The sequence below is a fragment of the Clarias gariepinus genome, chromosome 13, assembly GCF_024256425.1.
Source record: "Clarias gariepinus isolate MV-2021 ecotype Netherlands chromosome 13, CGAR_prim_01v2, whole genome shotgun sequence".
Lineage (NCBI taxonomy): Eukaryota > Metazoa > Chordata > Actinopteri > Siluriformes > Clariidae > Clarias > Clarias gariepinus.
Window position 1 is genome coordinate 6,318,251 of NC_071112.1, and position 27,476 is coordinate 6,345,726.

At 39.2% G+C, this 27,476-nt stretch overlaps 1 protein-coding gene across 1 annotated transcript; it reads right to left on the minus strand.

Moving 5' to 3' along the window:
- Positions 1 to 1,521: 1,521 nt before the first annotated feature.
- On the minus strand, positions 1,522 to 26,840 carry pygb (phosphorylase, glycogen; brain). Its single transcript, XM_053509862.1, has 20 exons — positions 26,519 to 26,840; positions 21,675 to 21,776; positions 21,457 to 21,535; positions 21,158 to 21,261; positions 20,802 to 20,933; positions 18,706 to 18,817; positions 14,981 to 15,063; positions 12,990 to 13,133; positions 12,235 to 12,327; positions 11,999 to 12,145; positions 10,875 to 11,038; positions 10,659 to 10,773; positions 9,981 to 10,082; positions 9,065 to 9,212; positions 8,581 to 8,639; positions 7,846 to 7,987; positions 4,108 to 4,315; positions 3,543 to 3,677; positions 3,354 to 3,420; positions 1,522 to 2,661 (listed from the first exon to the last, which is right to left on the minus strand). The coding sequence occupies exons 1-20, from the start codon at positions 26,759 to 26,761 to the stop codon at positions 2,509 to 2,511; spliced, it is 2,532 nt and encodes an 843-aa protein (XP_053365837.1). The 5' UTR covers positions 26,762 to 26,840; the 3' UTR covers positions 1,522 to 2,508.
- Between the last annotated feature and the right edge of the window lie 636 nt (positions 26,841 to 27,476).

The following is a 27,476-nucleotide window of genomic DNA, read 5'->3' on the forward strand; positions in this document are numbered from 1 at the left end:
TACCTTATACAAGTGACTTAATTCCATCCATTTAGTTAGCAGTTTAAACAGATAACTAGGTGACAAGGCTGAAGCTGGCTGAACTGAAAACATTTTAAGGGAGCAGTACAATGTGATCTAAAATCCTTTGCCAAAATTAGATCAGTCATACCTAAAGTATGAATAATAGACCAGAATTGACGGCATCTGAAGAGCAACACAAAGCTTGTGAATGTAGAATATAGACCTAAATTAGACAAAGGAGTGTCAAAACAAGGCTAGCTTATGGTCCGAAAGGAGAAATACAGGTAGCAGATCCTAACACAGAAATAAATGAATAAATATTTAATTAACACTTGTTTAACATTTCTCCAACTACAAGCTGGTAGTTCAGGTTTTGGCATTTCAACCAAACACAAACTAAAACACTTAAAACTATGTAAAACTAATGTTACCAAGAGAAAAAAAAAACTAAGCCTACACTAAAAATCTGGGACTTGTTTTTCTAGGAAGGATGCAAACCACACTTCATTCTTTAGTACTGTATATATTTGTAATTCATATCTTTTCTTTTTGTAAAAGTTCAACTATCTGGTGTATTTTAACTGCCTGCCTTCCAAAAATGGTCAAGTTATTGATAATTGGGGTAAAGAACTGTCCAACATATTAAAGCTTAAATGGATAGTGTTAAACCTTCAGCTTTACGGGAGGAAAAAAAAATCATGAATGGAAATCTCTTGAAAGCTTGATAAAGTTAGATTAAAAAAAAAAAAACAACAACAACAAACAGTAAAAAACCATAAGTGTGTGTAACACAAGTAAGAGCATTTTCACACATGCAGTTTGATGAGAACTCGGGATTGGGACTAAACCAGTGTCCATAAGAAAACTCTTGTTACTGCGGTGAAACAGAAAAAGGCTTCAGGTTACTAGAGAGCATAAAAATTGGACTTTGGTGCAATGAAAATTGGTCACATGGTCTGATGAGTCCAGACTAACCCTGTGATGAGCAAGTAAGAAGGGAAACGCATAAAGCGATGCACCCATCACACATAGTGTCCACTGTACAACTCTCTGGACACAGTGTTATGATCTGGGGTTGTTTCAGTTGCTCAGGTGTACAGTAGGCTAGGCAACGTTGTGTGGCAATAAAATGAACTTCCTAATTTGTAATTGAAGCTAAAGGCGGTCTAAAGAAATTAGTCTGCGACTCACTTTAGCCAGGCACTGTACATATTTTCAGTTTATAAATTCAGACTCAGTTTTTTTATTTCAAAATTAACATTACAGCTTCATGAAACATACCTGTATCTCAAATAAATTCAATAAAATGACTAGCAATTTTTTTTCCAGATCAAGTATAAAAAAGCTTATGGAAATTACTCAGTGTTGAGGAAAAGGTCGAGAATGAAGGGGGAAAAATACATTAGTAAATTGAAGACTCATAATTTGAGTACTAATAAAAACTATAAACAATATCTTCCCATTAAGTTCCAGCTTTATCCCCCCCAGACAATTCATTTGCACCACAGAAAACATCAGTCCTTTAAACAGCTTTATTTATTTTTGTCAAACACAAATGTGTGAAATCTCATAGTGCTCATGTAAAGGGTGCAAACACACAATCTGAGTAAAGGCACATTAATCCATTAAGACACGCAGACACAAACTGAGTTAATGTAAAAAAGAGATTGTAAAAAAATCTTTTTACTCTTTATAGCTTTTATGTATATGAACAGCATAAATAGCCTTGTAAGTCTGGAGTTATGAATGGTTGAAATGATTAACTGGCGTCTCCATTAGCCAAGTGAAGTGCAATTTCATAATGCTTTTAAGTGCTGAATATTTAATTTTCACATTACAATCTATAATTTCTTCTTCTTTTTTTTTAATGTAGGGGGAAAAAAGGAACAGTTGTTACTGATGACAGCATCCATGCTAATCACAACATACATGCTAGCATCTAGCATCATTAACTTGATATAAAATAGAAGAGCCAAGATATGCTAAGTGCTAACCACTGCACGTGATCTAAAGTGCTAATTGCAAAATTTGCCAAGTAGCATAATTGCTAGCAGTGCTAAATATTCTCTAGTTGGAGTTGCTAGATTTCAATGTAATGCTTTAATTCAATTTTTCTTTTGCAGATTTGCCTACAGTAGTCGCAGTAATTATACATTTGCTCCTGAAAGAAACGCTAACGCGTATAAAAGGCATCCTTAAATTTCACAAAACATCAATCAACATTGTGTCCTTTCTAGCTGTCAGGCATGATATGTAAATATATAACTGTGCATTTCGCTCAAAACTGCTGAATAAGGCACAAAAAGCTGGCTGGCTGTAAAGGTTACACATGTACAGTATTAAAAAGGGGAAGTGGGCGTGGCCAAACAGTAGATAATCTACTGGCTATGAAAAAGAAAGGATCATCAATCTGTTAATCATAACCTTAAACAGAACCAACCACACCTACAGTATTAATGAAGGAAAGAACAGAATGTATATGAAGTCCACGCCGAAAGCCCCGCCTTAGTCTCGAGGCTCATTGGGCGGTGGGATCTTCAGATCTGTAGGCTCCACCCCCCAGATCTCACGCGCATACTCTGAGATGGTGCGATCGCTGGAGAATTTTCCAGAATTGGCGATGTTCCTGATCACCTTCTTGGTCCACTCTTTAGGGTTCTGACAAATCAGGGGAGATGAAAAAAAGAGAGCATTTATTTTAATGTAATTAACATTTCAATCATGGGGTCTTTATACATGTTGTGGTTCCTGCTTGCATAAAGAGTTTCTACATGGAAACCCATCTCCATACGCAGAAATCGTATTGTAAAGGTTCTTGCTGATGGACAAATAAAGGTTTAATGTAGTCTGGGAAGACCGAGTTTAGAGTTCGAGAGTTCGTCAGTTTATAAATCAATACTGCCAAAATCTGCTTGATTTCACCAAGAAATGTCCAATCACAGAGCATATGATTTGTTGTGTTGCATTAATATTAATAGCCTGAAGTGATACGCGATCAATCGAATTGAACAAGAACCAGCAGATCAGAAATCGTATGATGGGAAGGTTGCTTGCTGTCCTCCAAAGCAAAATCTCAAGTCTAAAATCATATATATTGTTTGAAATAAATAAGTGGTGCCCATTATGAATGTGAACAATGACATCCGATCTGATAAAAAAATTGGATTTGAGTAGAGTGACTTTTAGAACGTACATAGGCTTAATCAGTAGCCAATGACATAAGAAGCAAATCACAAAATAAAAATTACAAGATGTATTGTACATGTAAATCGGTTTTACTGTAAACCTTGATTTATAAACCATTTCAAGTCCCAGTTTGATTTGAACAAGCAAGACTCTGCTCCACTCACCTTGTAGAGGTCATTGACCTTCTCCTGACAGCTGATATAAGCCTCATAATCTGCAAACACCTTGAACCTGAAACCCAAGAAAAACAAATGGTAGGTTAAAATTTTTGGAGCTTTCTATATTCTATGTATATATAAAAGCACCACAAAAGAAACAAGGCCCCGCCCACAAAATAACATGCGCACACATACCGGTCATGATCCATCAGCATGTTGACGACATCCTTAAACAGCTCTGGCTCTTTAGGACTGAAGTGACCTGTGTATATCTGATCGATCACCTGTCTGAGCTCCGGCAAGCGGTCATAATACTCACGAGCGTTGTAGCTACACACACACACATATAAAATCATAAGCCTTTTACAGAACATCTTATTACATTCATAATATAGAACCAAATTATTAACTAAAAATCTACATTACTTTATTTCCCAAAATATATATTAGTTTAAATGTATACTTAACTCGTACATTATTTACTCAAGCTTATTTCATGTATTGATTTTGAAGTGTGATCATCTGCGTCCCACCCAAACCTTTAATTCCATCTTTGAACTAGCTCTGGTTACTTTTTTAAATGTAAATATTTGATGGAAATTTGAAATTACTAATTACAAAACCGAAAATTAAAAACCTCCTGCAGTGACCCACACTTTGGGAAGCACAGTCTTATAGTGTATTTATTATAGACACGTGTCTTAATCACAATTTAAACTTAAAGAATCTCCCTCTCCCTGTGTCTGTCTGTCTGTCTCACCCTTTGCGATCCATGGCCTCCACATCCTTCACCCTCATGCCGAAAATAAAAAGGTTCTCCTCTCCGGCCTCCTCAGCCATCTCCACGTTAGCGCCATCCATGGTGCCGATGGTGAGGGCGCCATTCAGCATGAACTTCATGTTGCCTGTTCCGGAAGCTTCCGTGCCGGCAGTGGAGATCTGCTCGGACAGGTCTGCTGCTGGGATCACTGAACCACAAACAAACATCGGCCCACACTCTCAGTGATGTAGAGAAGGCAAGAAAATGGCAAACTTCCCTTCATTTATTTATTTATGTGCTTTGACCCAAGACTCCTTTACAGGCAAGATAAGGAAACAAACTACCACTGGGAAATGTTCATTTAGGGTGCTCTCACTTCTTCTTCTTCTTCTTCGTCTTTCGGCTGTTCCCTTTCAGGGGTCGCCACAGCGAATCATCTGCCTCCATCTAACCCTATCCTCTGCATCCTCTTTTCTCACACCAACTAACTTCATGTCCTCTCTCACTGCATCCATAAATCTCCTCTTTGGTCTTCCTCTAGACCTCCTGCCTGGCAGTTCCAACCTCAGCATCCTTCTACCAATATATTCACAATCTCTCCTCTGAACATGCCCAAACCACCTCAATCTGGCCTCTCTGACTTTATCTCCAAAACATCTAACGTGGGTTGTCCCTCTGATAAACTCATTCTTAATCCTATCCATCCTTGTCACTCCCAAAGAGAACCTCAACATCTTTAGCTCTGCTACCTCCAACTCTGCCTCCTGTCTTTTCTTCAGCGCCACTGTCTCTAAGCCGTAGAGCATCGCTGGTCTCACCACTGTCCTGTACACCTTTCCTTTCATTCTCGCTGATACTCTTTTATCGCACAACACACCTGACACTTTTCTCCACCCATTCCAACCTGCCTGTACCCCCCTCTTCACCTCCTTTCCACACTCCCCGTTGCTCTGGACCGTTGACCCCAAGTACTTAAAATCCTGCACCTTCTTTACCTCTGCTCCCTGTAGCCTCACCGATCCTCCTGGGTCCCTCTCATTTACACACATGTATTCCGTCTTGCTGCGGCTAACCTTCATTCCTCTGCTTTCCAGAGCATACCTCCACCTCTCCAAATTTTCCTCCACCTGTTCCCTGCTCTCGCTACAGAGCACAATGTCATCTGCAAACATCATAGTCCATGGGGACTCCTGTCTTACCTCATCTGTCATCCTGTCCATCACCAGAGCAAACAAAAAGGGGCTTAGAGCTGATCCTTGATGCAGACCCACCTCCACCTTAAACTCTTCTGTCACACCTACAGCACATCTTACCACTGTCTTACAGCTCTCATACATGTCCTGCACCACTCTAACATACTTCTCTGCCACTCTAGACTTCCTCATACAATACCACAGCTCCTCTCTTGGCACCCTGTCATACGCTTTCTCTAAATCTAAAAAGACACAATGCAACTCCCTGTTACCTTCTCTGTACTTCTCCGCCAGCATCCTCAAAGCCAATACTGCATCTGATGTACTCTTTCTAGGCATAAAACCATATTGCTGCTCACAAATGCTCACCTCTGCCCTTAACCTAGCTTCCACTACTCTTTCCCACAGCTTCATTGTCTGGCTCATTAGCTTTATACCTCTATAATTGCCACAGCTTTGCACATCTCCCTTGTTCTTAAAAATTGGCACCAATACACTTCTCCATTCCTCTGGAATCCTCTCACTCTCCAAGATCTTGTTAAACAAACTTGTCAAAAACTCTACTGCCACCTCTCCCAAGCACTTCCATACCTCCACAGGTATGTCATCAGGACCAACAGCCTTTCCACTCTTCATCCTCTTCAACGCCCTTCTCACCTCACTTCTACCAATATTTGCTACTTCCTGTTCCCCAACAGTCACCTCTTCTACTCTTTGTTCTCTTTCGTTTTCCTCATTCATCAACTCCTTAAAGTACTCCTTCCATCTTCCCATCACCCTCCTGGCATCTGTCAGTACATTTCCATCTCTATCTTTAATCACTCTAACCTGCTGCACATCCTTCCCATCTCTATCTCTCTGCCTTGCCAACCTGTACAGATCCCCCTCTCCCTCCTTACTGTCTAGCCTAGCATACAAGTCCTCATATGCTCTTTGTTTGGCCTTTGCCACCTCTACCTTCACCTTACTCTGCATCTCCCTGTACTTCTGTCTACTCTCTTCAGTCCTCTCAGTGTCCCTGACAGTCTCAGTTCTGCCTCCACTCTTATATGTCACCCTATGTTCCTGCCTCTTCTGGAAGAAAGTATTTACCACTGCCATTTCCATCCTCTTTGCAAAGTCCACCACCATCTGTCCTTCTACATTCCTGTCCTGAAGACCAAACCTGCCCATCACATTTTCATCACCTCTGTTCCCTTCCCCAACATGTCCATTGAAGTCTGCACCAATCACCACTCTCTCCCCTCTGGGGATGCTCTGCATCACTTCATCTAACTCACTCCAGAATTTCTCCTTCTCTTTTAACTCACATCCTACCTGTGGGGCATAACCACTAACAACATTTAACATTATCCCTTCAATTTCCAGCTTCAAACTCATCACCCTATCTGATACTCTCTTCACCTCTAGAACATTCCTTACAAACTCCTCTTTTAGAATAACTCCTACTCCATTTCTTTTCCTATCCACACCATGGTAAAACAATTTGAACCCTGATCCTAAGCTTCTAGCCTTGCTCCCTTTCCACCTGGTCTCCTGGACACACAGTATATCCACCTTTCTTCTCTGCATCATATCAACCAACTCTCTTCCCTTCCCTGTCATGGTCCCAACATTCAAAGTCCCCACTATCACTCCTAAACTCTTGCCTTTCCTCTTCTCTCTCTGCTTACGAACACGCCTTCCTCCTCTTCTTCTTCGACCAACAGTAGCCCAATTTCCACCAGCACCCTGTAGGTCAACAGCACCAGTGGCGGTCGTTGTTAAGCCGGGCCACGACCGATCCGGTATGGGAATTATATTCTTGATTCGCATCATTGATTTGGCAAATGTTTTACGTCGGATGCCCTTCCTGACACAACCCTCTGCATTTATCCAGACTTGGGACTGGCACAAGAAGACACTGGATTGCGCCCCCCCGTGGTTGCATTTTTTAGGGTGCTCTCACGCTAGGCACGATTGCTTCATACTGTGCACGCCCGGGTACCGTCGCTCCCCCACCCGACCTCTCCACTAACAATACTGTTCTGTCCTTTTGTATGCTTCCATATTATACTTTCCAAAACAGCAGGTGTTTGGTGTGAGACCGTAGTGTGAAATTAGCCTTAGTAAAGATGGCAATCAAATACTCCGATTAAGGAAAAAAAATATAATTTTATAATATATATTATTTGAAGTCATAATCATTTGATTTAATTCAAGTTGCGGGGAATTATAAAATTAAAAAAAAGTTTTATTTAGAGAAAGATAACTTATTTTTAAGATTCATACACGCGGTACATAAAGTAATATTATATGAAACCAGAGGTTGTGTTTAAGTCATGTTCACTGCTTCGTATTTTCCCCCGCTTTTATTCTCAACGCGTTTCCATTTTTTTGCCTTATTCAATTTAAGAAAAAAATTAAAAGGTTGCTGATAACCTTGTTTTGGGTATGCTCTACAACATTACCGTAACTGTAAATGGACAAAAAGTATAATGTATGATAAATAGCTGTAAATTAAAAGCACTTCAGGACCAGCATATCCTATAAATTATAAGCTCACCTTTCTCAGCCAGTGAGACTCTGTAGTTCTCCAGGAAGATGACCTTCAGCCGGTCGCCCACAACCGGGTCGTTATTCACCACGTCCGCCACAGAGGTGATCAGCTTAATGATCATTTTAGCCATATGGTACCCTGGTGCAGCCTGCAGGGGGCAGTACAGAGGCAAAAACAGTAACTTAAAACTTAAACAGGCTGTTATAATACTGAAGTTCTCGCACACAGAGTTTGGGAAATGAATGATGAAAAACCCCCACACGAATTAGTTCTAAAAATATATACAGTCAAACCTTGGATTATGAGTGTAATTCGTTCTGGAAGCGGGCTTTTATTCCAAAACACTCGTAAACCAAATTGAATTTTCCAATAAGAAATAGAAACTCAGATTATTCATTCCACAGACCCAAAAAAATAAATGAAAACGTTGCCTTAGTTGTGATCACATAATGCTCAATGTCAAAACTAGAAGCGCATGCGTGTTTCATGATACTTGGTACTCGTAAACCAAGACTCATTTTTCAAGTCAAAATAAAAAAATTAAAAAAAATTAAAAAAATTAAAAAAAAACTTTGCTCGTCTTGTGGTTTACTCGCGAACAGCGTTACTTACAATCTGAGGTTTCACTGTACATATTTTTGGGGAAAAAATAAAGAATACTGTACCTTACTCATTTATATTTTTGCAAATACATGTCAGCTGTATACACTGTTTACCCAACGAGTTAAACTGAGGATTCACCTTGCCCCCGATCATGACTGTTCTGGGTACGAACTTCTTGTTTGGCTCTCTCCTGATCCCTGTATAAAAACAAAACGGCACTATGGTTAGCACACAATTAGGAAGAAATAGACTGTAAATAGATATTGTACATTTAATAAATGCACAACATATCTTGGGACTATATGTAGCGCTTTTTTGTTTGCTTTGCCATTACATATTTTTTTCCAATAATTTTTTATTTAACAGATTTCAATGTTGGTAATTTTTTATATTTTTGTACCTTTTGCAGCGAACTTAAAGCCACAATAATAAAAGTTTATTTCATGCATGCATGTATGCATCAGTTGTCACGAAATGAAAGAAGTGAAAATTAATAATTTGCTGTTTTTATTTAAAAAAAAAAAAGTCACCAAATGAACGTCTCTGCATTTAAGCTTGTGAAACACTGACACCTACTGGACATACATAATATTACAAAATGTGTGCGCATGTTTGTGCTTACGGTTGTAGTAGGTGATGATGTGCAGGCAGTTCATCAGTTGCCGCTTGTACTCATGGATCCTCTTCACCTGAATGTCAAAGATGGACTCTGGATTGATCTGGACTTTGTACGTCATCTCCAGATACGCCGCCAACTTCTGCTTGTTTTCCTATACGGCCAAACATTTAGCACATAAAATCTATTTTATTTTTCCTCTCATCTCTAGGGTAAACAAATGGTATATATAGTGTAGGGCTGTAGCTTTAGAATATTTTAGTAATCGAGTATTCTACCAAAAACGTAATCGAGTAATCGGATAAAATTTACTTTTGCTTAATTAAACAGCGATGTAAAACATAAAAGAAACAAAGATTAATTGGTTTTCTTTATTCTTGGTTTTCAACTTTTTTTTTTTATGCAAATAGCATTTTATAAAAAATAAACATCGTCATTATTCACAATACACAGAATAGCTTAAAGTTGACTGAGATGAATTAAGTGCATTACAGAGCCATACATTCTTATTTTAAAGCCTTTTCTCAGATGCAAAGTAAAAAAAAGGTATTTCAAATGACTAAGTATAAAAAAAAAAGGCACATGTTAAAATAAATTAATATATTTTATCGCGCCGTTCCATTTTGCAGCCCCCAACAGAACGCTCCCTCAAATCACTACACAGCTAACGGTTTGCGTCTCCGTCGTCTCTGTGGGTGACGCAAGCGCTTCTTCTTTCGGTGTTTACTGGCGGCTTGCATCCGGAAGCGCACTGTGTCACGCCAAACAAATAATTGCGCAAAAACATAACGCAAGCTTTTAAAATTAATTAAAAGAAGCTTTGCGGCAGAAGATTTTGCCTCCATCATTTTTTGTAATCGAATTACTCGAGTTACTCGTTTCAGCCCTAATATAGTGTATATACTTTGGATGATCCACTGACCTGTTTGACTTTCGCCACGTCTCTGATGAACTTGTCGTTATCGACGAATTCCAGCAGCTTCTTCAGTTGGTACAGATCCTTCAGGAAATCCTCACCGATTTTCTGTGTGCACAAACACGATGAAGTTTAACGCAGTTTAACATCTTAGAGAGGAAGAAAGGAGCAGAAAAGGAACTGATGGCTGGATTGTAAATTAGAGATGTAAATTAAAATAAAGGCTAGCTATGAAGCAGTATGGGGAAAGTAAATTCTTTTCAAAGGTCTCCTAAAAACCCACTGTACAAAGTAAAAGGTCAAAAAATTTAAACTATTGCTAATAATGATGTTATTTCTAATAGTAATAATAATAATAATAATAATAACAATAATAATAATAATGTTAAAATTTTACCAAGTTGTCCTTTTATTGGCTCTGGGGAGCTTAAAACTGGGTATCCAGTTATTTACAACCATTATTTATGCAATGTCTTTTTTATAAGATTTCCAGGATGATCTTTTTAAAAAAAAAAAAAAAAAAAAAAAAATCAAATAATCCTTCAGAACAGAATTATAATAATAAAGCATTAAATGCAGAGGGTCAAAAATACAAGGGTTATTTACTCAGTTCCAGTTCTCCCAATAAATAAACAAACGATTGGATCTGCACCACTCTCCCACACAGCCCTGCGTGACCTTTACCTCGGCGATGACCTCAGCCAGGCCGGGGTTACAGAGCAGGAGCCAGCGGCGAGGGGTGATGCCGTTCGTCTTGTTCTGGAACTTCTTCGGCTCGATGTCGCAGAAGTCTTTAAAACTTTAAGGAAAAATAAATAAACAAATAAAATAAAACTTAAAACACCTAAGGAGTTATGTTCCTACTACTCAGTGGTGTTTTATACGTTTTTTTTTACTTACACTGTGGTTTTAACGATTTCTGAGTGGATGCGAGCGACGCCGTTGACTGCGTGAGATCCGACCACGCACAGGTGAGCCATGTTTATCCTCTTGGGATCGCCCTCCTCGATTAGGGACATCCTGCGGAGGCGATCCGTATCTCCTGGGTACAGCGCAGAGACTCTCTGGTGAAGAAATGTTAAACTTTACATTTAGATCAAGGAAAGAAAAATTAGAGATGAATCAACTTCAGCACTGAGCCACAGACAAGCCAAAGTCTGAACAAGTTAAATGATCAAAAACAGCAAGACAAACTGACGCAGGGAAGGAACGGGTCGAGAAACAAGACAGATGAATAAATAGGAAGGATTACAGAGGAAATAACAGGAAAAGGTTCGACAAAGGAAGAAATAGATAGGAGTCCCATGGATGGACAGAAATGAAAAGAGACTGATAGTCTGACGACTAGATGGGAAAATGAATAGACAGTAAGACAGAAAAACAGACAGAGAGAGACAGACAGACAGAGAGAAAGAGAGAGATGGGAAGACGGACAGACAGAAGGGCAGAGAGATCAAAGAGAGACAGATAGTGGATTGTCAGACATGCTAGAAGATATAATGACAGACAGGCAAAGAGAAGGACAGAGATAAATGAATGAACAGAGACCAAGAGAGACAGACAAAGACATATGCGGACACAAAAAAACATGTAAGAAGCAGGTGGACAGAAATAAGAAGACGAGTAGGTGGACGGACTGGTAGACTAACAGGAAGACAGAAAGATGTGTGGATGTCCAGCAACATATGGAGACAAGTAGACAAAAATTGAACAAAATGATTTAAATAAACAGATGGATAAACAAATAAAATAATAATGATGATCAAGTCACTGGAGGATCAGACAGTTGGACAAACAAATAGAAACTGGGATATAAAGACAAACTGATAAAAAAGACAGACAGACCAGCGGATGGACAGAGAGCATGAAAGAGTGATGTGGTAATGCACAATGGAGAAGCGGTTAATTTCATACAATCGTTGGTCTCTTTGCTCATGGAGCTGATGAAACTTCCTCTCTTTCTTAATCACTGTCGCCAACTTTATATTTCTAAAGTGTAAACTTTTTCCAGTCTGCAAACTCACGTCCAGGTGACGCTGGTTGATCTCATAGATGATCTCCAGGTGTCTGGGCAAAAGTTTCTCAAACATGTAGACAGGCCAGCGCTCCAGAGCTTCCGGGAGAACCGTGTGGTTCGTGTACGCGCACGTCTTGGTGGTGATCTCCCATGCCTACACACACACACACACACACACTTATAGTCATACAAGCATACAACTCTATCTTCCATCAAGTCCATTTCTCATCAAGTGCTCCTCACCTTATCCCAGCGTAGCTTCTCCACATCCAGGAGGATCCTCATGAGCTCAGGGATGGCCAGAGCAGGGTGAGTGTCATTCAGCTGGATCGCCACCTTAAATCAAGACGGAAATTTATTTATTTGCAGAGGACAGAATGCATGGATTTTTTCCCCCCCAACATCTGCAGGTTTGACATTAAGTCCAGGTAAAGAAGGTGGTGTGTTTCTAAGTGGGCGTGGCTAATTCATTTCAATTCAATTATATTTATATAGCGCTATATAAATAAACGGACTAAAGACAATGTCTGTATGAGTGTGTATGAGTGACTGTAGGGACATTTTATTAGCTAGTTAACTTGGAATAATGATAAGGAGGCTGTTTAGATCATAACGACACAAAGGATAAACATTAGCTATAATATCTGGAAGAGGTAATAAAAAAAAAAAAAGCTGTGTTTATTTTTGGATTTAAAGCAGCAGTTTGTTATTTTCATAGCTTGTAAGAAAGACCAAACACATTAAAACTCGGTGCCTCATGAACCTCTATTTAACATAAAAGAAAAAGCTGAGCAGCTGTTCTGGCTCAGGGGGCGGAGCTAGAGTTGTACCAGAAAAAAAGTTAGATGTGTTATATAAAAAAATTTTTTTTAAAGCTGAGATCCTTTAAAGAGCAATTTTGCAAATTAAATGCTTTCCAATATACTGGCAAAAATATGATTATTTTAATAATGAAATTTATACAAAAATACAGATTTAAACACTGAGTGTCTCTTTACCTTATCTGCAAAGTTCGACAGTGACGTGCGCACTTGGTCTCTGCTGCCAAACTTGGAGGATTTAAAGCGGCGGATGATGTCCTGTAGAGTGGCGGCCACTACGAAATACTCCTGCTTGAGACGCAGCTCCTTACCCTCGAAAAACTAAACACACAATCGATACATTAGAGCTTCATATAGTGTGTATATATAAATATACGTCATAGTACACGGACACATCAAACGCCTGCAATAAACAAAATTACACACTGCACGCGTTATTCACCCACTAGTACATGATCTAAACACTCCAAACACACAGACTTGCAAAAAGTAGCAGCTAAATACTCAGACAAAAGTCGTATAGGCCTACCTTAGCTCTATTTAACAGCTCCACAGCTGAATTAAACACGAGTAATTAAACGTAGCCACTTCGTTATAGCGTTAGTTCTCACCTAAAAGCTAAACCTAGCTAAATACAATATGAAACAACTTTAAATACAAAAGTTTTTCAACTTTAAATTAAAAAGAAATCTGAATTTTTAATGAGCATCACTTATCTACAGTGTTGGAGGAGATTACTTTTTAAAGTAACTAATTACATTACGAAATTACTATCTGTAAAAAGTAATCAGTTAGATCCCAGCGTTCCTTTCTGATAAAAGTAACTAGTTCGAGTCCTTATCTATTACAGAAAATGAAAACTCCTTTGTGATTCCTCGTGCATGTTGTTTTAGTCAAGACCTTTATAATTATTCTATCATCATCATCACTCAGCGAAGTTCAACCCATAATCTGTTAACTACAGTACTAATACCCCTATCTCATCTACGCGGTTTTGCGTGGTGGCCGGAAGTACGGTTCAACGCAAGTTTTGGCGATGTGATTAGGTTTCCATCTTTCTGTATAGTCGAACGGCATGAGGGGGGGGGGCTTGTAGGACGGCTTTCACAGACTAACGGATTAGAAATGACTGCTGTCTGGTGCACGGATTACTTAAATTGTCTAAATAACGGATTACATTTTTGAAAAAAAAAAATAACTGAGTACTTAAATGGCGGACCTAACACGTTAACTTCCTCATTACATCAAAAAAGTAATCCAAGTACTCTAATGCATTACTTTGTTACCCATTACACCCATCACTGCTTATCTATCATTATTATTTAACAAACAGCAAATAATTCACTTCTACTCCAGTGTGGAAATAGTTTAAAATGTACCACCTGTAGGATTCTAAAGAAACCGTGACGTTTTATTGCCTCAAGTCTTGAGCGCGTGTTGATCAGTTGCAAGGACGCAGCTATAAACGGCTTCTAACGCAGGCTAGTTTTGAGACTAATTAGCGCTTGCGGTGTTTTGCGGCTGGTGTAAGTGATCAGAAAGGGACGATTTTTAATTAGCGCAACTTTTGATAACATTTTTTCTAAGAAATCCCACCTTTATTTAAGATGAATTCTGCCTCATCTATAATTGACTCGATCTTCACGGAGTGTAATATGCGAGCCAATCATACAGCATGAAGGCGGGACTTAAACTGTAATATTTCTTTAGTGCAGTTCAGAGTGGCTGTCTCATTAATCTCAGCGTCACCGTGCACAAAACATGTTTACGAACCAAGTTATTTTTAGACATGATATTTCTGGTTAATGACGATAAACTAACAAATGCTAAAGTTTTGCATTACTTTCCAAAAATACCTACAAAATATTAAACAAAATCAGGAAAAACTGATCAGACTGACGCTAAATGAAAGATCTGCAGAAGTCCCCATCGTGGTTGATGGCGAGTTACCACACTGTAACCTCATGTCCTTATTAGGGCATTTCTATGCAATCTGCCTGTGAGGACGTGCAAACACGCTCGCACAAACGAACCCACATTCAGACACAAATGCACACACACACACGCACTCGTTTTTCTTATGTCTTAATTTATTTTAGCCTTGAGGCTCGGGAGAAAGGAAAAAAAAAAATAGTGTTTCAACAACCATCGCTCTCAGGAAAACTTACATTGTCGTTGGGATAAAGCACTCGGGAGATGTTCTCCGCCAGGTTCCTGTCCAACACAGCCTGGATGTAGTCTCCAACATTAACTACAGGAACAGAAAGTAGTAATAAAAAATTATTCATTAACACAATATTTAGACAAATCTAGAGGAGCAAATAGAGGACAAAAAATTGTGTTCAGTCATTACAAACTACAACAAGCTACAGATTTAATAACCAGCTCTGTACATCATGGCTTTTGCTCGCCAGCTAACAGTCTCTGAAAGTGATCAAATAATTTGTAATGTATAGTGTATCCACGATTTGTTTTAAAGTCTGTTTGTATTATGATGATGTTTTTTGCCTAGTTCCAAGATGACACAAATGTCAAATCATGAAATTTGTCATTTCCATGATATACGTTTACATATCAGGGTATTTAGTAGGGATGGGAATCAGCAAAGACCACCTGATACGATATCACGATACCCAAGTGCCAATTTAATTTAAATTGCGATTCTTTAAACTGCACCATTTTATAAATATCCTGATCCGATATAAATTTTTACACATTTTTTCATCAATTCTAAATAAACTTTGCAAATATGCCGAACTGCCAGTGTGTGAATAGTTTAGAATGCACCACCTGTAGGATCATAGAGGAACTGCAACATTTTACACCAAACGCAAATATATATAAATTAAACATTTTGGTGCTACATAAACTGCCACATAAAATGCAACAATCGATTTCTCCCATTATCAATAAGTATTAGTTTTTGTTGAGATTTTGCTAACAATGTAGCAAGAAAACAAACAAACAAAAAATAGTAGAGTTGTTTGATGCAATATTTGTCTATAGTATAATAATTTGTTTAATCTGGTAAAATAACTGTAAAAAGTACATACATGTTTATGTAAAATAATGTCAACATTATACTGTAAAAAATTTTGAACCCAAATTTACTTAGAATAATTCTAAAGACAGTTGTTTAATAAACATGAAATGTGTTTTTGTAGAGCAAGAAAATCCTGATCAGAAAAGAAGGTATACCTCTCTCAAGTGATAAATGTGTGTAATTCATTCATTAAGTGATGGGACACGATTTCAGTAGTTGTTCACTGCAACCACAAGACTTCTTTTATTACATGCAAATTTAGAGTGAGCACATTTTCTCTCTTTTCTAATCATAGAGAAACATTGCTACAGTCTTATCAAAAATAATCATCCATAAATACAGATAAGAGTATGTAGAGGTTTTGCTTTAAAGAGAAGATTTCTACTCGTATACTTCCTTTAACAGAAAGAAAAGACATCTTATATCAGCAAAAATGTACATCCTACAAACCTTATAAGTTGTGTTAATTTTAGTGTTAAACTGAACCCACAGAAAGCTAGCCTCACTCAGGTCTGTATTTGTGGCCACGACTTAGTTAACCCCGTGTTCAGTATTGAAACCGTTCACTTTGTTCTCTTTTACACTTACTCCAAATAACACCATTTTGAGGCTGTTTAACTTTAACAACAATACCATCCATCCCGAGGGACTCGTCCCCCAGTCAATGAGTAGTGACTATTTATGGCTTGTTGTGCGGTTCTGTAGGATTTTCTCTCCGCTAGTCTTACAGACGAATCACCCTGTTCCTGACGGCATGAACAATATCATTCAGCTTTTCTCATCAGAGCTCAGTACGGTGGGTCGAGTCTTGTAGTAATTTGTAGTCTTGGAGCTTTGAACTATTTTTACTGGTGCACTTTTAATAACCTCACACATCACATGCATTAACATCGCTAAATCCAACCCTGTGCAGTAAATTAATATGTAGTATGCAACAACTGATACTACACTGAATATGGTGGTAGCTGGGTAAAAAAAAAAAAACATAAAAGTTGAAAACACAACGTGCAAGTTATTATCTACAACAGTCTGGAATTTAATAAATTATGTAGTTTTATAGACAATTTGTGAGATTGAGGAGTTTGGCATGTTTTGTAGCAGCATGGTCACAGGTGATTACTGTTGTCGTAATCGTAAAAAGATCGTACCATCTCGTAGCTAACACGTAGCCAGTCTGTAGAAGATTTTAAGCATGTGAGGGCACAGAATTGAGCGACCAAGACGAATCAAGACAATTCAGTGCACTCTAGCAAAAACGTTCAGGAATGCAAGAATGGCTGGTTGCCAGATCCACTACTGCCTTGGTGACAGCAGTTTTCTACACAGATCTTACTCTCTATGGAAACCACTTTCCACTTACATAAACTGTAAGAACATGAGACTGTTTACTAACAAGAAATACAGCAACTTTTTTAATTGTTTAAAATTTTTACAATAAAAATTAACAAAACATCAATAATAATGTATTAAACCTTAAATAGGCTGCACAAAGCACAAAATCTTGCCAAACTTCATCTTTCCACTGCTCAAACTAAGATAAAGGCTCATTTTGACAAGAAGTCGGTAAAAAGAGACTTTCAGCCGGGCAATCCTGTGCTGGTTTTACTTCCATGCCCTGGTACTATGTCGCATGCAAGGTTCTCCGGGCCATATCTGGTCGAAAAGAAGTTGAATGAGACAAACTTTCTTGTTGCCACTCCTGACAGAAAGTGTAAAAGCCGTGTCTGTCATGTAAACAGACTGAAGTCCTATGTGGATAGGGCTCCCTCTGAAATGTCTGAGGGTCAGGCTAAGAATTCTCAACTGCCTGCCTCTATTGCCACTGTGGGTGTAGTGGCAAACTACTCTTTAGAAGAGGATGGTTTGATGAACAGTGACGTTCCCCTTTCCTCTACTCATTTAAAGAACTCGGTCATCCTGAAAGAACTGCCACAGTTTCTCTCTCATTTGGATGAGAAACAGTTTAAGAATTTAACCAAGTTGTTGAATGCCTTTCCTACCTTATTTAGTGATGTTCCAGGTAGAACCACAGTGTGTGTTCATGACATTGATGTTGGGGATGCTACCCCTATTAAACAGCATCCTTACAGGGTAAATCCACAGAAACGAATGATCATGCAGACGGAGGTTGAATATATGCTGCATCATGACATTGCTGTGCACAGCCAAAGTCCTGGAGCTCTCCTTGCTTGCTTGTCCCAAAGCCTGATAATACTTTTCGGTTTTGCACTGATGATGATCGCTGAAATAAATCAAAGCTATGGCTGTCTGTGGCTTAATTTAAAATGTAAAAATCATTCCGGGCCAAATCAACCATTAAAACTGAGCTACATGAATATCTTGTCCTTTAAACACTGTGGCTTTGTTTTCTTGGTTCTCGTTACTTAAAAAAAATTTAAATACTTAAATATTTTATGGGAATTTTAAAACCAATTTCAAAACTGAAAAAAAAAAAAAAACACTATTTGTTCTAGAGGCCATCGTGTAGTACCCCTACAGCCCACCAGGGTGGCCCTCACTTTGGGGAAACACTAGTAGTAAAATATTAAAATCATGTTAAGCATGTTAGCCAATTTGGGAAATAAATATCGCACAAATCTGTAATCAGTAATCTTGTCATTGAAAGTGAAAATCTATATTGAAATAAATTCCACATTTGTAACAAATGTTTGTTAAAACAAACAGTTAAAAGAATTCCTGGGACCTTAAAATTATTTTCCCAACCGAGTCTATTAAAAAGTTCTGATATTTAATTCCAGTGCGGAAATGAATTAAGACAGCAAACTAAACTATAACGCATTTGTGTGTAAGAAACAGTGTGAATGCGCGAGTGCATGTGTATAACCATACATTCTTGAAGGTTGAAGTCGTTGGGTGCTTTGGCAGACCACAGCCTCATTGTGTTGACGGTGTTGTTTTTGTAGCCGGGGACAGGAGTGTCGTACGGCATCGCAAGGATCACCTGCAACACAACACCATGATTAATGGGACAAACAAGAGACAGAGAGATTTAACAAGGACCACAGTGATGAATCGAGAAGGGTTAAATCCGATATTGGGAAATTTTTTCTCGTTTCAATACAGAGGTTCCCTCTTTCAGCACTGAATCTTAAAAGTGAAAAAGAGAAATCAGGAAGGGTGTAAAGTTAATACACAGTTCTAGAGCTATATTTATTAACCCTATTGACTTCCGCTCACTATATAACTTTGAGTACTGCATGGCTTTTCTGATGTTATGCAGTTAAAAAATTCATTACTATGCAACAATGCAACTACTTTATCCTGCTTAGGATTTCGCTAAATCTGAGACCTATAAACCTATTGAACCACTTTTAGTTTAAAAGTTGGCTTCATCTACCCAAACACCTCCAAATTGATCTTTTGCACTTCATGTCACACTCTCTATCTGACATGGTCCTTTCCACTTCTGTATACTTATCAGATTGTCAGCGCCAAAACCTACGATCAAAACTAATCACGGAAGCACGTTCAGCAAGAACACAAATCTGATGCTGTATCTCATCTTAAACAGCACTTTGTCTCCTTAGTAACTGCTTTCAAGTCGTTCTGAATCATCTCTCAACCGCCCGTGTTTGTTCCGTTTCACATCTAACTACCTTCTAACACACAGCTGAATAACAACAATCCATACTACTTGGTGCATGGAACAAGGGATAGAACACCCTACATACTTAAATTTAACACTGTTTGGAAATTAACTCGAACAGTTGGCAATTAATTAGAAAGCTTAAAATGTCAGTAATAGTTAACGTTAACGAAGCAAAAAGGGTTCACAGCATCGTGTCATTTACAACAGAAGCACTGAATGTGCTAATGCTAACACTACCAAATGCAAAGTGAATCACATATGTACAGCACCTGAGGTAATCATGCCATGATACACCAAACGTGTGCAATTTCATATCCTTATTACCATCTACATCTGCTTTCACATTCTTGTTTCCACAATAATCAGCAGAACGGAAGCTAACACTTGCTAGCTTACGCTCATCTGTTCGGCAAAGCGTCAAGTACAGTAAAACCTCGGATTGCGAGTAACGCAGTTTGCACCCCCTCTCTGCTTTATACAAACACACTCTGCTCTTCGCAGAAACACGGCTCTGTCGCGATTCTTTTTTTAAAGGTAACGTGCGGTTCATTTGTTTGACTTTACAGCAGTGATTCCGTTAGTATGCGCTCACACTAGTGTCATAAGCGATGTTCCTTGCTAATTTTTCCGACAAAACAGTCTTTCCGTTAATGTGTGTTTATGTAAAATTTAAAAAATAGAGGAGAAAGGTTTACTGTGTAAGAAAGTCTCATTAGAAGGTTAAAAATCCATTTCAATCCCTCAGCCTCTCTTGTGTGTGCGCGCATAATTTGACACCGTGCCGATTCACACACTCACACGGGACGTGAGGGGCCACACACACACAAACGGAAACACTAATGTCGGGAATTATTTCTACTTTTTTTTATTAAAAGGTAAAGTGCAGGTTCATTTGTTTCTTTAGATTTTGTGTTACTTATTTTTATGTATTTATTTTTTGGGACTTTGGAACAAAAATTTTGAGTCTATTATTTCTTATGGGAAAATTAACTTTGGTTTCCGAGTGTTTGTTTTTCCAGTACGAGCCCACTTCCAGGACGAATTATGCTCGTAATCCAAGGTTCCACTGTAATCCGATAGGTAATCAGGTTATCATTACGTAATCTTTCTGGGGTTTTTTTTTTTTTTTTTGGAAATACACCTCAAACTAAATTATCAACGAAAATAAATAGCAGCCTAACATCAGTTAACAGTGCTTCTGATGTACTACAAAAGGTCAATACATGAAAGCTAAGATCACTTTGTTACTTTGCTATGCTAGCAACTTAACTCAGTTATATACAGTACTTGAAAGAAGTAAAAGCCTGAGGTAGCGACAAGATCATTATTCGCTCACCTGAGTGTCCACCCACTTAGCCCCCTCCTTCGTGTGCTCCACGCGGCCATAGAAATGCACCGGGAGCATGTACTCAGGACGGGCCTTCTCCCAGGGGTTGCCATAGCGCAGCCAATCATCGGCTTCCTCCACCTGAGAAATAGACGGACCACAGGAAGTCACGGGGACGAGCGATCATTACATCAGGTGGTTAAAACTGTGACGACACACAGACCCCGCCCCCTCAAATAAGCTAGCTTATAACTGGGGCTGGTGTTCTAGACATAACTGAACTTATAAGTAATATATGATGTGTTTACAAGTTAATGCTTTTAGATATTTAAAAAATAACGATAAAAGATCAACTTCAGTCGTACCTGCCAACCGTTAGAGATTTTCTGGTTGAAGATTCCAAATTCGTAGCGAATGCCATAACCATACGCCGCCAAACCCAGGGTTGCCAGTGAGTCCAGAAAACATGCTGCGAGTAAGAAAAAAAAAAAGAGGCAGAAAGACAAGAAAGAGAGAGAAATACAAAAGAGTGAGACAGAAAGCCAAAGTTAGAAAGACAGGCAACTGCATTACAAAACTCACTCTTGCAGAAAGGGAAGTTACAGGGTTCGCATGTCAAAACAGAAACGCATGTCTAAGTGAGAAAAAGAGTGAGATTGGACACCTGCGAGACGACCCAGTCCACCGTTCCCCAGGCCAGCGTCTTCCTCAATCTCCTCCAGCTCTTCCAGATCCAGTCCAAGCTAAAACACATCACATGCACACATTATTACAACAGCTAATGGTCTATAACGCCTTATTTACATAATCTACCGAGATGATCTTTCACCAAGTATTGCACCACACATCCTCAACCCTCCAAGCATTGGTTACAGGCTTTACCTGGTAGATGGCTTCATCACATGCGTTCTGCAGGCCCAGGTTAATCATAGTGTTCTGCAGGGTTCTGCCCATGTAGAACTCCAGAGAGAGGTAGTGGACCCTCTGAGACAGACGAAGAGGGAAAAAAAAAAAAAGCATTAAAGCATCGTGCATTGTGCACACAGGTCATAAACACTTTCTTTTCCCTCTTACAGTTAATAACACAGCTGGATTTGTTACCGAGAAATGTCTCCTCCATCCTAAAACTTTCCCTTGTTGGAAAACTTAATTACTGCTTAACATCTGACTGTTACAAAAGTTCAGGTACTGGTGACTCAATTGATGTTTGTCTGTTGGTCTGATGTTTTGAGACATGTGAGTGACATGTCTCCTGGAGGTGTTCGGGAGGAAACAGTCAGCTGCTAAGACAGTAGATCAGACCACAGACCTCTTACACATGACCACTGACATCTATACAGGAAGTGCACAGATTTCGGTGCATACAGAGCATCTTGGAAATGTCCAGAAGTATCGTAAAAGTATTATAGTAAAACGAATCAATAATGATTTTAACAAATGAAATGCAAGAATTCAACAGTGCTGGGGTTTTCATTACTGCTCAACAGAACTTCTGATCAGTAGGAGGAGAGAGAGAGAGAGAGAGCACAGGCCTTCCATTAAACCACTCATGACTAAACCTCTGGAGACCAGGCTGTGTTCTGGCTGGGCTCCAGGAAACCGTTTCCTTTTCTGGATTTCTTGATAAGTTCTTGAGCTGCTTGTTGCTGCACACGACTCGGGTCTCGAAATGACTCTGCACTTTGACTGTCAGGTTAAATCCCTGCCAACGGGGTGTGACAAATGAGCCTAATATTCCATGAGCTCCCTTATAAATCTTTGACGTGCAGCAGCAGCGGACTAAAGCAGGACAAACTCCAAGATTTCATAATTTCTTTGAAAACTGTAATATTTTGGAGGAGCAGACAATCTACCGTTCCAAGAAACATGAAACACAGTCCACAGGAGGCACATGGCACAAGTCATTTCTACATAAAGCCATAAAAGGTTATTATTATGGACTATACCCTACCAAGGGCCAGTGATTTCACATGAACCTATAGTGCAAGGTTACACACCTTGCTGCCCATCCCATCATACAGTGCACAACTGATATAACGAGAGCCAAGACAAGCTCTGTACTGTGTGCCAAAGGCTGAACAAACATCAGAGTTTAATCAAGAGTCCAGATAATTCATTAAAATAAAATTATAAATAAATAAATAAAAAAAAATTAAGAAAACAAACAAACAAAAAAAAAAAAACTGGTCCTAGATCAGAATTTTAACATTTTGGGTAGAATGGACGAATCATGACCCTGGGCACCATCAGTACATGGCTCTGCAGGGCCTCTATGGGTGTGCTATGGTGTTTGGCACATGGATGTTACCGGTGGAGCATTTGGGTGCTGTGGGTTGCAGGGCGGGGTCTCTGCGAACTTGTTTGTCCGGCATGGTGCATGGATGCTCAACCAGACCGAGTCTGGGGAGCCTTGAACTCTGTCTGCTAAGCCTAATGTGCTCGTGGTGCTCTGGGCATGCTGATACCTTTTTATCATAGTTAACGTGAGTTTTTTTTGCCAATTTGTGCTGGCTTTTCCGTGGGACCGGACTAACTTGGACCAGACTGACTTGCATCAGACAAGCTACAAAGCACTTTTGTTGCTCTGGACAACAGCGTGTGCTAGATGCCTAAATGTAATCCGCATAGCTCATAACTCAAGTCTTGGCCAATGACTTTCTTACTCTGAGAATGCAGAAATGGTGTTCTGATAAAAATTCTCTGAAAAGAGCAGAGCACACTTAAATAGACAACAGTATTGACAACAATATGCTATATTGGTATACTTGAGATACTACTGGCTGCCATGGTTTCACTGCTAGCTTATGGCACAAACAGGGCTACAGGGATTGCATCAAACTACCCATTTCATCATCTACTGTAAATCGGATATGCTTTAGCTGAAATTGTGTGTCCACTAGGGTTGCAAATTTCCTCACATTTCTCTTTTTTTCTCCGATTCGAAAACCATCAACAATCCATCAATAGTCAACGATCACTAAAAGTGAATGCCAATAAGTTCAAGAGTTCTAACAATATAATGCCAACAAATTAGTTATATGAAAAATGTATTAAAAGCCCAAATAGTTTAAACTTTTTTTTAACAGATACGCAGACTACAAAATATATCATTTTTTTCCACCCGATTTTCTCCCTAATTTAGTTGTGTCCAATTCCTCCCCATCACTAGGGGGCTCCCACATTCAGGCTACTACTACCACTCAGTCGTATTTCCTCCGACGTGTTTCCTCCGACTCACATGACGCCAGCCGACCACATCTTTTTGAACTGCTCGCTCACACACCATTGGGAGCACACTCTGAGGACAGCGCTGTCCACTCGCGCCACATTAATTGGCTGTAGAGCCGTAATTAATGTGGGAGCACCAAGTACCTCTCATCCCTCCCCTCTGAGAGAGCTCGGGCAATCAGCTCTCTCTAGGTTTCCGACTGAGAGGTTACAGCATCAGCCGGGAATCGAACTCCCGATGTCCGCATAATAGGGTTTACCACTGCGCCACTCTGAGGCAAGGCTACAGAATATTATTATGCAAAACAAACATTGCCTTTGCCTTACATTTTATTCAGTTAAAATGCTAACAGCAATGATTTGAGCATTGATTATCATCATCACCATCATCTTGAACACAAATTACACGCCTCCTTTTCTACATTCCAGTTTGGAGCTTGCGTTTTTTACAAACATTCCTGCTAAAAGTGGCAGAGCAGTGTATCGTGTACATCACTACGTCACATTTTTAAAGACCTTAAGCAGAACAGCACCAGGCAGGAACACTACCATCACCTGGAACTACACGACACAGATTTTCCATGTTTCTGTGAATCATTTAAGTAAACCACCAACCTTTTTCCCCCCGCTAATGATCACCGTGTTCCTTCACTTCAGATCAACATAAACATGCCCCCTCACTCGCCCCGCCCATACTGTGGCCCCACCCTTACTGTGCTGCTAGTACTGACCATGTAAACGGTCTTTTTTAAACAAATGTCAAGGCTGCATTTTTGCATCACAGTAATCAGACTATGTGTAGACTGCCTGTGGATGTGAAGAGCCCATAGCGTAAGACTAGTGAATGAACCTAAGAACTGTTGTGTTCTCGCTTACTGCAGTTTTGTTTTCCTGGTTCGGCGGAACGATTTAACTGTCTGGCCTCAATCCAACCCGACCAACCTAGTGTTTCACAGCTGAGTCACTTTACAGTACAGATGGTGTGAAACAGAGGATGTCGGACAACTCATTGCTGGAGTGAAGTTACAGAATTACAGAAGGAAATCGGTTATGGGGAAATCATTAGGATTGGCCACGTGTTGAAATTATAATACAAATAATGAGAACGTTCCACAAGTGTAACTGAAATTCACAGGAAAAGCTTTCTTCTAGCAAAGCTTTTTTTTTTATAATCCAACTAAGAAAGTCAATAGCCAGAGATGACACTAATGTTAGAAACCACTTCAATAGGGTGGTGAATTTTTTTTTTATAAATAAAAAATAAAAAGATATATAAATGGAAAGTGAGATTGATATTGAAAAATTTAATACATAATATTTTGGCCAACAAACATTATACAGCAGTTAGCTCTGACTGGATCCAATTGGACGAGAGACGTTCCAGCATTTGGATGTTTAACTACATGCATCACTCCTCCTCAGCATGGGTGAAAGTATGGTACAGTCCACAGTACTGAGAGGAGAGCAGCTGGCTGCCAAGACCCGCATTCAAAACCAGTCACAGAAGCACTTGCAAGAAAATGCACAAAATAGTATATATTTTGTAATGGCGTTATCCTAATCAACATTTTATCTTCTTAGTAACTGCTTCCAGTGTTTTTAACCACTAATCAAGGGCACATCTTGGTGTTTGTGTGTGTGTGTGTGTGTGTGAGGAACAAGGGTTTGTACTCCTAACATAGCATACAAGCAATACCGGTAAGAATTCACCAAGCACCGGAAGAACATAAACTCCATGCACACACGCGGGAACCGAACCCAGACCCTGGAGGTGCAAGGCGACACTGCTAACCTTTAAGACATTGTGCCGTCGACTTATTTGATTAGTGCAATAATATTATACATTTTGTAATGCAGTTAATTCATATAAGCAATAAAAAAAAAATTATCTATTTTAATAATTTTCGTTAGTATAACCTTTTTAAAGCTTTGCATTGATCAAGTTTTTCTAGGACGGCACAAGAAATGGTTTTAAATTTGTCTTATGTTACATACATTACTGAACTAGGAAATTTTCTTTATTCTAAGTTGTTTTTGTTTGTTTTTTTATTAAAGCAGGCGGGGTAAGAGCGCAAGGTCAGCTATTATACTGGAGCAGACAGTTAAAGGCCTTGCTTAGGGGCCCAACAGCTGCAGCTTGGTGGAGCTGGGACTTGAACCCTTAAAATTCTGCTTAATTTTATAAAAGAAAACAGATTTTATTTCATTTTTTATGAAATCTACAGAACTTTGACTGTTTAGGATAGACAAAAATAATCCATATAGTTAGATTAAAGCTGTTTTATGGACTTTCTTGTAAGAATCAGCTAATTGCAGAACATCACACTTGATAAAGACTACTCCTGTGCACTTTATAAATAATCTAGATACAGGCTACGTTTGTTAAAAGCTGATGCTGGACGTGTGAAGTTCACCGTCCTGCTGCATTAATAAGGAAGGACTTGAGCTCTGCACTTCCTGCATGCCAGCACAAGCAGGAAGCAGGAACTTTGTCGCACCTTGGGGTCTTTCTCGTAGTAGTGCTGCTGGGTGCGGATCCAGCGGCCCACCAGGTGATCCCGCACCGTGTGCGCCAAGGCGAAGTAGTAATCCCGCGGCGTCGCCACGTTCCGGTCCTTCACCAGAGTGAAGTGCAGGTGCCGGTTAAAGCTCTTCTTGATCTCGGCCACATCTCCGAGACCAGCGATACCGCGCACACTGATCTGCTTGCGCTTCTCGTGGTCGCTCAGAGGCTTCGCCATGTCGGAGAGAAGAGAGGAGGAGGAGGAACACCGAGGAAAGTGCAGCGGGAGAGCGAGACAAACAGCGGGAGGAAGTCCAGCCGAGGAGTGCGAGACACGCCCCTAATGTCAACTACAGGAGAGCTTAGTGGGAGGGGCTTAGTGCCCGTGGTGCGCTCTCATTGGACAGTCGACCTGCATTCTAATTGATTTAGCGACATGTCAATCACTCCAAAAGCGGCAAAAAGTAGGAAAAACATGCTTTTTGTACTTGAGCTACGTGTAACGTTGCTCTAAGGTAAATAGCAATAAATTGAAAATAAATACATAAGTAAAATAAATAATATACATGACGCAAACACATAATTAAATCTGATATTCGCATGAATAAAAAGTTTTAAGATTAATTAATACATGCTAAAATAAATATACCAAAATAATAAATGCATAATTTAAATAATTAATTTTAATAATATACCCTGGAAAATCAATGAAAAAAAAATACATGCAGCAAAATAAAGTAAAATTTATGTAACAGAATTAAGTAAATTATGCAATAATTTTTTAATAATAATTATTATAAAGTAATTATTGCATTAATTAAAAAAAGTTAAATAAATGAATATTGAATCAGTTTAATTTTATTTATATAGCGCTTTTAACGAAGGTCATTGTCTCACAGCAGCTTCACCAAATGGAAAGAAAATCCTGGAAATGTGTATGAGAAAAACGTGTA